A 13,392-nucleotide genomic window follows, 5' to 3' on the forward strand; every position below is an offset into this window, starting at 1 on the left:
TTTTTAATTGCACATTTTATAAATATTAAAATGTTATTCGGCGTCATGCATGATCTCAAACGCATTTTATTATGCATGAAATGATAAAACAGCTTATATATGTTTTTCATTTATTTGCTATCACATGATATATATTCTATTCATTTTCGCAATTACCTATTTAAATATAGGTATATAAATCGTCCATGAATTATTAGCATCAATATTTTAACATCTATGCTAATTTTAAGCCCGGTAATTTTCAAGACAGCTTCAGTACAACTGGCAGTAAGTACAAAAAAAATGTCTTTACAGAAATTGTTAAGATACATTCGCGTATAGAGAAATTCTGATGAACATTTCGTGTAAAAGTACGTACGTTGGAATGATATCTCGTGGAATGAATGATAATCTAACCTTCCAAAGCTTACGTGCGTCAAAATCTAATTTCACCTCGTAAGTACCTAAGCAGACCATTATCCAGAAACAATAATTCAGACTCGTTTAATCGTATTTGGACAAATGTACCGTTCAAATTTGCAATACGAGTCCCGCGCTTGAAATATTATCACCGCCGCCAGCAGTTTGAGCAGCCTCAGTACAAACTAATACCGGGGTAACGCATACTAGAATGGGAATTTCTTCATTACCTGCCTTTAACACTTCATCCCAACAAGACACTGGTTTGTCGATATCAAGGGCTATTCGAGTACCATCGACGATAGATGTTGAAAAACTATCATCTAAAATTAAGGCTGTTTTCCTAACATCGACCTGAAATATTTTGTAAATTTATATATATATATACACATAGGTTTATAGTGTTTACAGTTTGAACCCTGACTATATATATTACATAGTTTAGATTTATTCTGTTCACGTTTACTTACCTGACTTGTCGCGCATACGTGTCTGTGAGCCGTTAATGATGCCTTGGCTGCTGCAGCCATTGTATTTTTCCACATAGAACCTTTCATAGTAAATATAGCTTGATACGCTAACGTATGTACGTGAATTCTCGTAAGTTCCCGAGAATTAGCGACAGACTTACTCTTCGCGCGTATAAGTTTGAATAATGTTCGCATTTGATCTAAGACTGTTGCGATTCGCGGCGTGGAATTAGCTACTAAAGAAATATTTCCATAATACATAGCATTATGCAAATTCGCTATTTCTTGTTCGTTCATGCCTAAGCTATCCGCAAATGGTATGATCGAGTCACACAATTCAAAAAGCAATTTATCTTCCGCGAACGAAGCCATTTCGAAGTGAATTTTAGTAGACGGCGATTGTTCCATCATTTGTTTCTTTACTTTCAGCAAAAGCTTCTGTCGTACACCTAAATCAAAGTACAAATTTTTCGTGAAATTGATCATCAGGATTGTACAACTGAAAATGTGATTGCTATTACCATCTGGAAATGGATAGTTGTCCATCATTTGTAGACCACTGACAACAAGTAAATTAGGCTCATATGTTGATAAAAATTTATCAAATGCATTAAACGAACCAATCATTGGATTGTGGGCATCATTATGTACTATAAATCTAAGAAATTATTTGATGATAATATTATTTGGAATATGTTCGATATTTCAAGATAATGTTCCCTAAAATTGCTTAAACATTGTACCTGCTTGCCCTAGAACTGGCATATGGGCCCCAAACATCCCCATCTTTGTATTCTATAATTAAGTGAACATCATCACGTTTTACTTCACCCCCAACAATATTAATAATCTGTGGTATCATCTGATGCAAAGACTTAGTCAATTTTGCACCAAGTGCTACATCACATCCTTCCCTTGCAAATCGTAGTGCCATAACTGCTGCATTACCACCAATAGTAGCATAAGATGATGGGAATGAACGAGCTCTAGCAACAAGGTTTTCAAACAATGTCCGATTTGCCATATATCTCCTATAAAAAGTTTGTTGTAATTACCTTGTATTTTTTTAAAAAACAAAATACAAGTCAATGATGAAATCAAATCAAAGGATCTTACTCAGCAGCTGCGCCATGACGAAAATAATAGGCGAAACTTTTTAACAATTCAAGTTCTGTATTAATTTCGTCAAAATGTTCCGGTTGACCAACTTCTTCAGAATATTCTAATAATTGTTTAGCGTTCACGTATACGTCAGTGCATATACCATAACCTATCGCAACTTTTGGTCTTGAAGTGATCACGTGTTTATTTTCCAATCTTTCTAATCCGTGAATTAATGTTTGTAATCGTTTCTGAAGAACGTTCTCCGAGTTTCTATAATAAATCGCGATTAAAACTGTTAACACGGTAACAGCTGTACCGAATTTCAATCTTCTATTGTACCTCATATCGAACACCAATAAGAATAATGAATCCCAATGCTGCACTAAAAATCTAATCAATGTAATAGCATTTGTCCCTATTTTCTTATCTGTTAAACGTAAACAGAAACTTTGCTTCTCACAGCCGTACTGTATTAGTGTTATTTGACCCAGTATTCTATAAATTATGTTTACATGTGTCGATAAGAATTGTAAAAAATTAATAAATACATAGGGTAGTAAAAAGAAAGGGTTCGTAATTTTAAGAACGTATAGTACGCATGAAGAAAAGCAAAAAAAGTCTAATGAACATTAGGCAAAGTTGTAATCAGGATTCTGTTTAGAAAGGGGCAAAAATATTAGACTAAAACTCAATTAGTAATTACTTATTTTTAAATATACTATACAATATTTAAGCAATAATTGACATCGTATCGAATGCTTGTGATTCTCATTCTTTTTCGATGCTACAGTTGCATTACACTTTTCGACCATTTATTTCCGAAGAAAATTGAATTTAAAATTTATTTATTTGCAAGTAGCTAGGAGGGGGCCCCATTTGCTTCGCCATGCTTACACCCCTGAACACAAATCCTAAAATCAATTCTTTCGATATAAAATAAACTTTTAACATTAATGAACATTTCGATTCGTAAGCGAGTCTCTTTGCGGTACACTGAATATAAATAAGATCCGCTGCAATCAGACAACAATAAGTCATGCATTAGATTAACATAAAGGTTGAATTGAAAAGACTGAAACATGTTGACATAAAATATCATTTTATTAGAGATTTAGTAGAAAACAAGAATTTGTATATTGAATACATTTCTACCAAAGATCAGTTAGCTGACATATTTACAAAGGATTTGTCAAAGCCATGATTTTGAAACTCTTAGATCTAAATTAGAACTCAAACACAGTATTATCCAAAATTGTAACAGCGACATATGTACCTATGTAGGTATTTGATTGGGAAGGAGTGTTGAGCATAATCAAGCAGTTTAAATCTGCCGCTTAACCAAGTAATTTCATAATTAATTCATTTTCTATTCACAAATGTATACTTCATAAAAGAATGTTGAGTATTATGAGTAATATCTGATTATTAACTTATTGATTTAGTCATAATGAAAAATATAATCAATGATAATGAGTGAATCGTATTTGATGACTATTCACTAGTTTAATTACACAGTAATTATAGTCGTTAATCATTAGTCAAATAACATTTTGTCCAACAATGTTATACATATATTATACGTACATATTTTTTTAAATGGAATTTAATATTATTAAATTTGTTATTTCAGTTAATATCAACTTTTTTAGGACAACAAGGATGTATCTCAAAATATGAAAATACATACTAGTTTTATTTGATAATATTTATTTAAAAAGCAACACAATGACGAATCGTTTAGCATAATTTAAAATTAATTTAGTGGACATGTAACTTTTCCGAATACGTATATATATAAATCTTAAAAACTTGATCTCAAATTAGAAATTTATCTTTTACGTTTGTACAATTCAATTATACTTGGTTTCCTAATATTTTTAGATTATGGTAAAACTTAAAAACAACAAGAAACTTATAGTACGAGTTAGTAAAAATACAAGGAAAACATGTTAAACCTTTTAGCCATATTCTTTTGAAACTTTGATCACTGATTCTAATTCTAATATGTTTAAATTAGAATCATTTACTACTTTTAATTCTTTCTTTCAAAAGAATAAAGCTTTCACAGAGCATGAGTTTCTATTTGAGATATAAAAATATTTTAAATCTATAAGTATACAATGATTGCATGCAAATATGGAATTAGAAATCAGGTAAAATTCATTAGAGGTCAATGAAAATTACAATCATTATAGACTGATAGTACAATTTCTAAAACTGACATATCATTACTGCTAATACACATGGGCTCGAATATGTCCTAATTTCATATTCGAACAATTTGCATGAATCTGTTTCTTACAAGACGATCATGGAAAACGTCAATCTTTAAGCTACTTCTTCTTTGTTCTTCGTATGAAGACGCATATGTTTTTTCAAATTGTCGAGTCTGTTGCACCGTCGATCACAAAAATCGCATTGATAAGGCATTAAATTGCTGTGCACTACAACGTGGCCGTTCAAGTGACTAATTTGTTTGAACCGTTTCCCACAAATTGTACAAACGTACGGTCGTTCGTTCATGTGAGCTGACGCGATATGCGTCTGCAGATTCGTCTTCCTTACAAAAGTAGCCTTGCACACGTCGCATTCGAATGGCCTTACGTTAGCATGAATGGCTAAATGGGACTTGAGAACGTTTTTATGCTTAAAATTTTTCTCACACAAATGACACTGGAATGGTCGTTCGTCATTGTGTACTTTTTTGTGAACAGAGAGATGGGCCAGCTGTTTGAACATTTTCGCACAAATCTCGCATTGATATGTACGACCTTCCTCATGTGCGGCGCTGATGTGACGTCGTAAAGTGTCCGCCAAAGTGTACCGTTTCCCACAAATTTTACAACGAAACGGGCGCTCGTTCGTGTGGGTCATCAGATGCCCGTTTAAATTTCTTTTTTCAAGAAATCGTGCGCCGCATACGTCGCACTGATACGGTTTCTCCCCATTGTGCACGTACATATGCTTCTTAAGAGAGTTCGAGAGGCTAAATCTTTTTTTGCAGACCGTGCACTCGAATTTCCGTTCACCCGTGTGAACCAACATATGAGATTTCAAGTGTCCCGTTTGTTTAAACCTTTTCCCGCAAATTATACAAGCGAATTGACGTTCATGGGAGTGTGTAAGTATATGTCGTTCCAGGACACTTTTAGTGGTAAACACCTTTTTACAATTCTCACATTCGAACAAACGGAAAGCTTCTTTCGTTTTTGAAATGTAATCCTCCTTATGCGATTGAGTGTGGACTTTTAACGAGCCCAACGATTCGAATTTAACACCGCAAACCGCACAATGGAAAGAACGATAATCCTTGTGCGTTAACGAATGTTGACTAAGGTGTCCTAATTGTTTGAAGCTTTTATTACAAATTTCGCAAATGTAAGGTCTTTCGTTCGTGTGAGATCGCATGTGCCTTTTTAATACGCTAGGAAAGTTGAATTTCTGTTTGCAGTATGTACAATCTAGGGTCGGATCTCCGTTTACTTTCATCGAACGATTTTCTGCGGAAATCTTCTTTCTTTCTTTAAAAAGACTCGAGTTCTTTGTTACTTTAGGATCTTCGTCCATAACATTAGATTCGGTCTCGCTCAAATTTATATTCAAAGAACTATCCGATTTGAACGTTTTCGTGTCCAATACTGTTTTCTCTCGTGAATCTTTATTTCTTCTTGTGTTACACAGTCTAGATAGCTTATTTTGTCTATGAGACTGTTGCATGTGCTTCTCATATAAACTGAGAACATGAAACGTCTTTTTACATAATTTGCATTCGAATTTTTTTCCTTTGATGTGTGCTCTCATGTGATTCTTTAAGTGACCAGGCTTCATGTACTGTTTTTGACAGATTCTACATTTTAAATCTTGACTTTTGAAAACTAATTTTGTTTTATCATCTACTATCGATTCGTCTTCGAATACCGAATCTTCCGTATGCATGTTCAAAGGTTCACTTTTAACATCAACAAAATTAAAGCCTGGAGTATCTCTTGGAAGCTCATCCTTTACTATACTATAAGAATCACTGTCGTCGTCTCTTGACTAATGAATTAAAGAATATTGATTAATAATTTAAAAAGGAAAGTACATAAATTATAGTCTTACGAATGTTATACTTACACTATCCATGTCTCCGATTTTTATAAAACTCGAACTTTCAGCAAACTTCTCAGTTTCTTCTTTTTCGATATCGTTGTTTTTATTGGACACAAGACTAATCCATTCTTCTTCTGTCCATACATTTTCTCTCTTAGGTATTGTGTTAGCCTGCTTCTGAAATTCTTCGTGCACATTTCGTCCGAACAATATATCATAAGGTATCTTTCCATTTTCGCAACAGAACGTTGAGTTTTGAAAAATCTGAACATGTTTCAATGCCTCGTACCATGTTTTCGTCGGGTTTTTTTGCGCCCAATGTTTCAGCAAATTTTTGAAATCTCTGCTATTTTCTTTGTTCTCTGAGATTTCTCCATGAAGTATAACAAAATCTTTCCACAAAAAACGTAATTCCTGTACAACTTGTTCTGCAAACTTTCGTCCATTAGCACTTTGTAAAACCTGTGGTGCTCCAATAATGGCCAATGTATCTAAGAGTTTCCTAGCTACTTCGCTTGCTGTATTTCCATGTAAACCTTTTAACACGACAAATTTGGAAACTTGATCCTCATAAACAAAGAAGTACTTATAATTGCAAGTTAATTCTGTTGGCATATCTATTACATCAATTTGTCCTCTGTGATATAATTTTCTGTTCACGGTATCACAATATGAATTCATTTTTCCAATTTTATAACAATTTTTTAAGATTTTTTATTGAGATCTAAATAATTGAAGGTTTTATATAATTATTGCCTTTCTATTGTTCATAACAGTTTATAAATATATTTCTTCAGAGGGAAACAAATAAGTACCTCTTGGTAAAAATTTTGTTCACGTTCTGGAAACTTAATACTGGCTTTTTCAGACAACAACTTATATATTTTCTCTGATACTGTTCTCAGTCTTGACATTTCGATTATTTACTTCTCCAATTCTTAGGAACCTGTTAAAGAGGTCGATAAATTAAAACACATAATTTATTATATCTATACAAATGGTATTTAAAATTATGGAAAAAAGAACAAACTAGTAAGGAAGATAAAAATTGGAATGTTAAAAATATCATTCGGCATATCATGATTTGCGAACTCTTTTACTTTAATCAGCATTTGCATGCAATAAGACTCTTTTTTTATAATGATCCATTTCTATTTCACAGACATATTACTGTTCAAGCAAAATACATAATTTTTTTTAAATAACAGTGCATGATTCTAACCTATGCAATCCGTCGAGAGATTCATTTTGCATAAAAATGATATCCCCGGGTTTATTTTTCAAGACACGCGCCGCTAACTTTTCGAGTTGTTTCATTTCATATTTATCCATGGAACGCAAATTTTATTTTTACGCTTTTAGTTCAACAATTAATGTTCACCACTCGTCTGCAAACTCTCTCGTTTATCATTTTCATAGCGAGTTTTCATCGTTGCAGCAAGACCGGCAAAACGTAACTTGACAGAAAACAACGTAAATGTTTATTTGTCCACGTGTATCTTAAATGTAAAGGCCGGTTTCGAAGACAAACACTTACCGTTAAATTAAGTTAAATTAAGAAATCTTGTATCATTAATTGAGTTAAATGTTCGATTTGTCTTTATATTCCGATTGATATATCTATTCCATAATCGAATATTTCCTAATTGAAAAATAAATAAATTAATTAATACAACAAACAAAATAGCATTAGCTGTATTCTTTTTCGTAAATTCATTCAACAACGATTTTGTATCGTCTAATAGCAGTTATTTAGAAGTTCAAGTACGGTTAACGAAATTGGAGCTAGATTTATCCATCTTTAATTTAGGTTTTCGAAGATTTCTACTCCGATCATGCATTGTGCGGTCGTGTCGTCGTGTCGACGGATTCAAAATGGCAAGCGAAGTAAATGAAGTTGTTGCCCAGGCTTGTGAGACTGTGAAGGAAAATAGTAATCCGACAATGGAAAGAATACCCTCAACGCCCGAGGGAATGGCCATTGCTTACGGTAGCCTAATAATTATGGCCATTTTGCCAATTTTCTTCGGCAGTTTTCGAGCCGTTAAACACCATAAGGAAATGAAGGTTAGCCACGCGTTTTGACATATGTTTTGTGTATATTTCAAAAAATTTTTCTAACATTGCGATCAAACACTGATAGAAAAATCAAGTTTTCGGATAATCTGTTTAAGAAAATCAGTTTGTGTGCTTACAAACACACAATACATAAAGAAAATCTTACAGAAATTTGCCATAAAACTGATTTGATAAAGACTTGTCTCAGATATCTTACTTGTTCGATTTAATAAATCACATTCTTCTTAGTGGTTATTGTAGCTACTTCTTCATCTATTGCAGTGTACAACAAACGGTTAATCGTTTTTCCACTATCTTCTAAAGTGTAATATATGCCCTTTTTTCAGGGACCTATTCAATTGATTTTTGGATGATCAACATTCTATAGTATATGGTTTTATTGTTACAGGAACAATACGAACGGGGTGGAGGACAACCAGATACAATGTCACGCAGAGAAGCAGTAATATTTCCTATTATTTCCAGTTTTACATTAATCAGTCTTTATTTATTATATAAGGTAAGAAGAGTTTATTCATAAATATTCTATAGGCATTTCAATGTCTTCAATTTCTTCCAATAAAGAAGTGTTAGAGTTAACATTAACATTGTAAACAATTTTCAGATATTCCCGACAGATTATGTCAATCTGCTTTTTGTTGGCTACTTTTTCTTCTTAGGTATCCTAGCTTTATCTCATCTTACCAGGTATGAGTAGTTTTTAAATTATGTAAATATTAAGTTGGTCCGTGATTATAAATGTAATCTAATCCAGAAAAGGGTTATCCTTGTCAAATTTCAACGCGATTAGATGTTAGGGAAATGTGTATCAAAGTTTTTGAAGTTTTACATGTAATCAGCATAGCCAGAAAAGTAAATTAAATCCCATTTTTGAGAAGTGGAGGAAAGCAGCATGGACACTCACTGCTTCTCCCACTACTTTACGTGGGCCTGTAGAAAATGGGGTATGCAATAATAAACTTCTATCTACGGTAAACTAAACAGTTCCGTCATTTTATAAATTATAAGATTTTTCTGAACTTAAAATAGTTATAAAGAATCGAAATCGATATTATAACTGTTCTTGACCCTTAGTTTTGGTGCACATTTTCCTGGTATCCAACAAAGTTCAAATTTTTCAAGGGTTAATATTTTATTAATTAGACTCATTCTAAATGGTTGACAAAAAAATTCAGAGATCAAAAAATAAAGACCTTTCTAGTAAATATACAGATTATACGTTCCCATGATTCGAATACTATTGCAAAGATTGAATAATTGCAGTCCATTGATTTCATCATTGGTGCCTGCCGCAATTCCAAAAACAAAATATCATATACTTTTTACCAAGGGCGAAGGTGACAAGGCAGATCATATTATCGATTATAAATTCAATCTTCATGATATCGTTTGTTTGATATGTTGCTCTTTCGTAGGAGCTTGGTATCTTTTCAAAAAGGTGAGCGCATCAAATGAAACTCTGTCGAATTAAAGTTTCTCTAAGAATAAGGAAAAGTTACAGTGTTGTTATTCTAATTCGCAGCATTGGATTGCCAATAATCTATTTGGTATCGCGTTTGCGATCAATGGCGTTGAATTATTACAGTTGAACAATGTTATAACAGGATGCATCTTGCTTTGTGGACTTCTTCTCTATGATGCATTCTGGGTATTTGTTACGAATGTGATGGTAACTGTTGCAAAATCATTTGAAGTACCAATTAAACTAGTGTTTCCTCAAGATTTGTTAGAGAAAGGTCTCACTGCCAGTAACTTTGCTATGTTGGGCCTGGGAGACATTGTTTTGCCCGGAATTTTCATCGCGCTTTTGTTGCGATTTGATAATAGTTTAAATAGGAAATCACACGTATATTTCTACTCAACATTTTTCGCGTACTTCATGGGACTGTTAGTAACAATGCTGATTATGCATTTGTTTAATCACGCACAACCAGCTCTGGTATACTTGGTGCCTGCATGTCTGGGCACTCCTCTACTTTTGGCAGTAGTTAAAGGAGACCTGAAGGCATTATTTTCGTACGTATTTTTTGGTATTTTATTTACATTTCAAATTTATTATATTATATGATATTTATGACTCCGCTAAAAATGTTCCTCAAAGCCATTCAATTAAATTTTTGATGTATTAATATTAAGATAATTTATTAATTACTTTACAGTTATGAGGATCATCCAACTAAGTCAAAAGAAACGGAAAAACCTACACAAACGCAAACAGAAGTAAAGAAAGAATTATAATATTCGTATTTAAGGTGATCAGTGTGACAGAATTCTCAGCATTGCTATTGTGCTGTTACTGTTTTAAATTCATCGTACATAGAGAAAAAAGGAATAATTTATGTTCGATATTTGAGGTCTTCGCGGCCCGAGTTCTGACATTTTAGGCTTCCACGTGTGAGTCGTGTCTTTAAAGGAAATTGTTCTAACGTTTCGTCAATATTGCAGCTAGGATTTATAACACAACCTAATAAAAAGTACCACCGACCGTATTAATAGAATCTCCAGAAAACAAAATATTAAAACAGTTTACACAACGTTAGCCAAAATCACTCATTCACCATAATTAAAAATGAAACTAACTGCAACATTGGCGAAACGTCAGAATAATTTCCTTCAAAGACACGGTTTACACCCGAACTGTTTATAATTTACGTCTTATGCTCAAGCTGTACAATCATGAAATGTAAAGTGTCAAAGGCATATGTGAGTATGCTTTGTATATTTGAAGGTATAATATGACATTTGATTTATCTTAAACGACATACATCGATACTTTCAAACACGATCAAGTTTACCATTTGATATACTTAATTCTGTTCTTATTTTATTTACCATAAATATTATCGAGAAATTAACGTAAGCAACGTATGAAGGAATTATTCAAAAATATAAGTCACGCTCTTATATGCGCAACTAAATTGGTAACAGACAATATAAGTTATTGATTAACGAAACAAAAATTCGTTGCATGTGAAATTTTAATGTAGAATCGGCAATCGTTAAATCGTGCGCATAATAATTTTCACTTTACAGTGAATAGTGCAAGTATTAAAATTACCCTATGGGTCGTTAGAAATTCTTGGAATATTTTCCTGCGGAATACCATAACATACGTTTAAATGCATTGAAAACATTTACATGCAGTTTGATGATAAACATTAAAATTTAATCGTCCAATGTAATAAAGTACTGTTAGTATAAATGTATTTGAACAGTAGTAACATTCGTTTAGTGCAAATATTTTTAAGTTGAAATTCTACACGTTTGTGAAAAATAGAATATGTACATTGTAGGATCGGAGATTCCAATACCCGCAAAAGAAAAGGAATCGTTAACATTTGAAAAACGGTGATATGACGATGATGAGGTTGATAGCAAAGTTGGGTCAATTTTATTCACAAAATTTAATTCTAGATGGGAATACCCCTTTAATGAGTGAAAAATTTTCCCGACTCTAATCGATAGAATGGCTGATTAGCAGTTCGAAGGGCGCGGTTTCGAATCCCCGTATTTTCCTTTTCTTAGATCCCTACAATATTAATGTGATTCACAGCACTTTGCGTGCGTTCAATTTGAACATTAATTAAACATTTACTACAATAGATACATAGTAGCTAGTATGGAATTATGTATAATGTTACTTATATTTTTCAAACTATACATAATTCTTATAGACTATAATTACGAATTAAGGTATGATTATTCATGTGCACAATCTAGGAAATTAGCGATAAACCTGACGCATTAAAGTCAGGTTCCATTCGATTATGAAACTATAAAATACTTTTGTATTCATTCTTGATAATTTATTCAAGGAATATGTATTTGAGTTAAACATGTACTATTTTTCTATAGATATATTATCACGTTTTAATTGACGAAATTTTACAAAAAATTAATTTTGTAAACTATGTATAGTTGAAACTATTCGGAAAAAAATCCTTTCAAAAATGTAATAAAACTACATTTTTTTAATTGATATATCCCTGGCTTTGATAATTATTTGGTTTATCGAGATTAGTAGGAATAGATTACTGGATGATACAGAATATCAAGTATATATGTGTTACTTTGACCATTTTTATTTTTTAGAAATGAGACAGTATTATTACAAATAACATTAATAAAAACAAATGTTTCATGCAGTAGTTTCTTCTAAAGCCAAGTTTTTTACGGTAATACGTTCCAGTTCTTTTATGCCATCCTTGGATACCTTCTGCACCTTAAAGTTTGGAAGATTGATGATCAATCGTTTATGAATTTCTCGGATGCACATTTTCATTAGTAAATATGCTTCTTCCTCTGTTGAATCTGTAATATTTTATGGTAGATATAATTTGTTGGAAGGAATAATATTTGTTTTGTACATAAAACATGTAGAAACTATATATTTCCAATTTTTATTACCATATTTGTGATATCTATCCAAAATAGAAATAGTAAAGATTCCTCCATAACCATGAGCTGCATAGGGTACCTTAACACAGGATGCTAAATAATCAAGGAAATATAATTCTGGACCTGCGTCATTGTCATAGCCTGCCATTAATAGATTAACATTGTATGGTGTTCTGCTTCTAAGGTAGTCTGCTAGTTTTCTTCTGGTAAAACAAGCAGCAGCTTTTGGCGACAATTCATAACCATTCCAAATTTTATAAAGTTGTATATTTTTCCCTATGTATTCTGAGAATTGTGTCGTGTCGCCAGATTCTCCAGACACAGCCATCACAAGTTTATCAGAGATTTTGTGAATTTTTTCTTCATCTAGAATCATAAAATCATTGAAACATAAATGACTTGCATTTGTTCTACTAATATTATAACATTATTTCTTATCGAGCACCATTATATTCGTTCGAAATTACAAACATCCAAAACACTTTTATAGAACGATTATTTCTACATAATAATAATAAGAATTATAGAAGTAATGTGTTTTAAACCATTCGGTGGTTGTAATCAAGGAATTAATTTCGTACCGTTTTTCATAACCACTATTGAACGAGCTGCGGTCATATCAGCTGCGATTAACACAAAATCTTTAAATTGTATTCCGATTAAACATTCCATTTTGGTAAAAGTTTTCCCTTAATACTTTAGCTGAAACTATAACACTAGTACACAACAAACAGTGAAAATTGCCTGTCACGAATTGTAAGGTTAATTTCACTGAAATAACGTCAATCAATATTTTATACATTCGATGGCGAACTGTTACGCCTTCTTCTTCATGTAGGGGATTTGGTCG

The 13,392-nt window shown here is 32.4% G+C and overlaps 4 protein-coding genes across 6 annotated transcripts; 1 reads left to right on the plus strand and 3 right to left on the minus strand.

The window, feature by feature from the left end:
• Window positions 1–239: 239 nt before the first annotated feature.
• Window positions 240–2,502, minus strand: LOC143347478 (ADP-dependent glucokinase). Its single transcript, XM_076776674.1, has 5 exons — window positions 1,986–2,502; window positions 1,613–1,900; window positions 1,391–1,527; window positions 870–1,318; window positions 240–753 (listed from the first exon to the last, which is right to left on the minus strand). The coding sequence occupies exons 1-5, from the start codon at window positions 2,315–2,317 to the stop codon at window positions 511–513; spliced, it is 1,449 nt and encodes a 482-aa protein (XP_076632789.1). The 5' UTR covers window positions 2,318–2,502; the 3' UTR covers window positions 240–510.
• Window positions 2,503–3,717: 1,215 nt separating this feature from the next.
• Window positions 3,718–7,507, minus strand: LOC143347983 (uncharacterized). 2 transcript variants are annotated; one of them, XM_076777696.1, is made up of 4 exons: window positions 7,288–7,507; window positions 6,881–7,011; window positions 6,090–6,789; window positions 3,718–6,011 (listed from the first exon to the last, which is right to left on the minus strand). In XM_076777696.1, the coding sequence occupies exons 3-4, from the start codon at window positions 6,744–6,746 to the stop codon at window positions 4,302–4,304; spliced, it is 2,367 nt and encodes a 788-aa protein (XP_076633811.1). In that variant the 5' UTR covers window positions 6,747–6,789; window positions 6,881–7,011; window positions 7,288–7,507; the 3' UTR covers window positions 3,718–4,301. The 2 variants fall into 2 exon arrangements, with proteins under 2 accessions (XP_076633811.1, XP_076633812.1); XM_076777697.1 differs by having other exon boundaries at window positions 6,090–7,011.
• Window positions 7,508–7,858: 351 nt separating this feature from the next.
• Window positions 7,859–12,125, plus strand: LOC143348108 (signal peptide peptidase). 2 transcript variants are annotated; one of them, XR_013080717.1, is made up of 7 exons: window positions 7,859–8,132; window positions 8,533–8,643; window positions 8,749–8,831; window positions 9,408–9,582; window positions 9,667–10,160; window positions 10,304–11,932; window positions 11,975–12,125. XR_013080717.1 is itself a non-coding variant. In XM_076777970.1 (6 exons), exons 1-6 carry the CDS (start codon window positions 7,941–7,943, stop codon window positions 10,380–10,382), a joined length of 1,134 nt encoding a protein of 377 aa, XP_076634085.1. In that variant the 5' UTR covers window positions 7,859–7,940; the 3' UTR covers window positions 10,383–12,125. The 2 variants fall into 2 exon arrangements, 1 of the variants encoding a protein (XP_076634085.1); XM_076777970.1 differs by having other exon boundaries at window positions 10,304–12,125.
• An 85-nt stretch (window positions 12,126–12,210) lies between these two features.
• Window positions 12,211–13,340, minus strand: LOC143348109 (proteasome subunit beta type-2). Its single transcript, XM_076777971.1, has 3 exons — window positions 13,124–13,340; window positions 12,552–12,908; window positions 12,211–12,455 (listed from the first exon to the last, which is right to left on the minus strand). Exons 1-3 carry the CDS (start codon window positions 13,212–13,214, stop codon window positions 12,283–12,285), a joined length of 621 nt encoding a protein of 206 aa, XP_076634086.1. The 5' UTR covers window positions 13,215–13,340; the 3' UTR covers window positions 12,211–12,282.
• Between the last annotated feature and the right edge of the window lie 52 nt (window positions 13,341–13,392).

The sequence above is a fragment of the Colletes latitarsis genome, chromosome 11, assembly GCF_051014445.1.
Source record: "Colletes latitarsis isolate SP2378_abdomen chromosome 11, iyColLati1, whole genome shotgun sequence".
In the NCBI taxonomy this organism is placed as follows: Eukaryota; Metazoa; Arthropoda; class Insecta; order Hymenoptera; family Colletidae; genus Colletes; species Colletes latitarsis.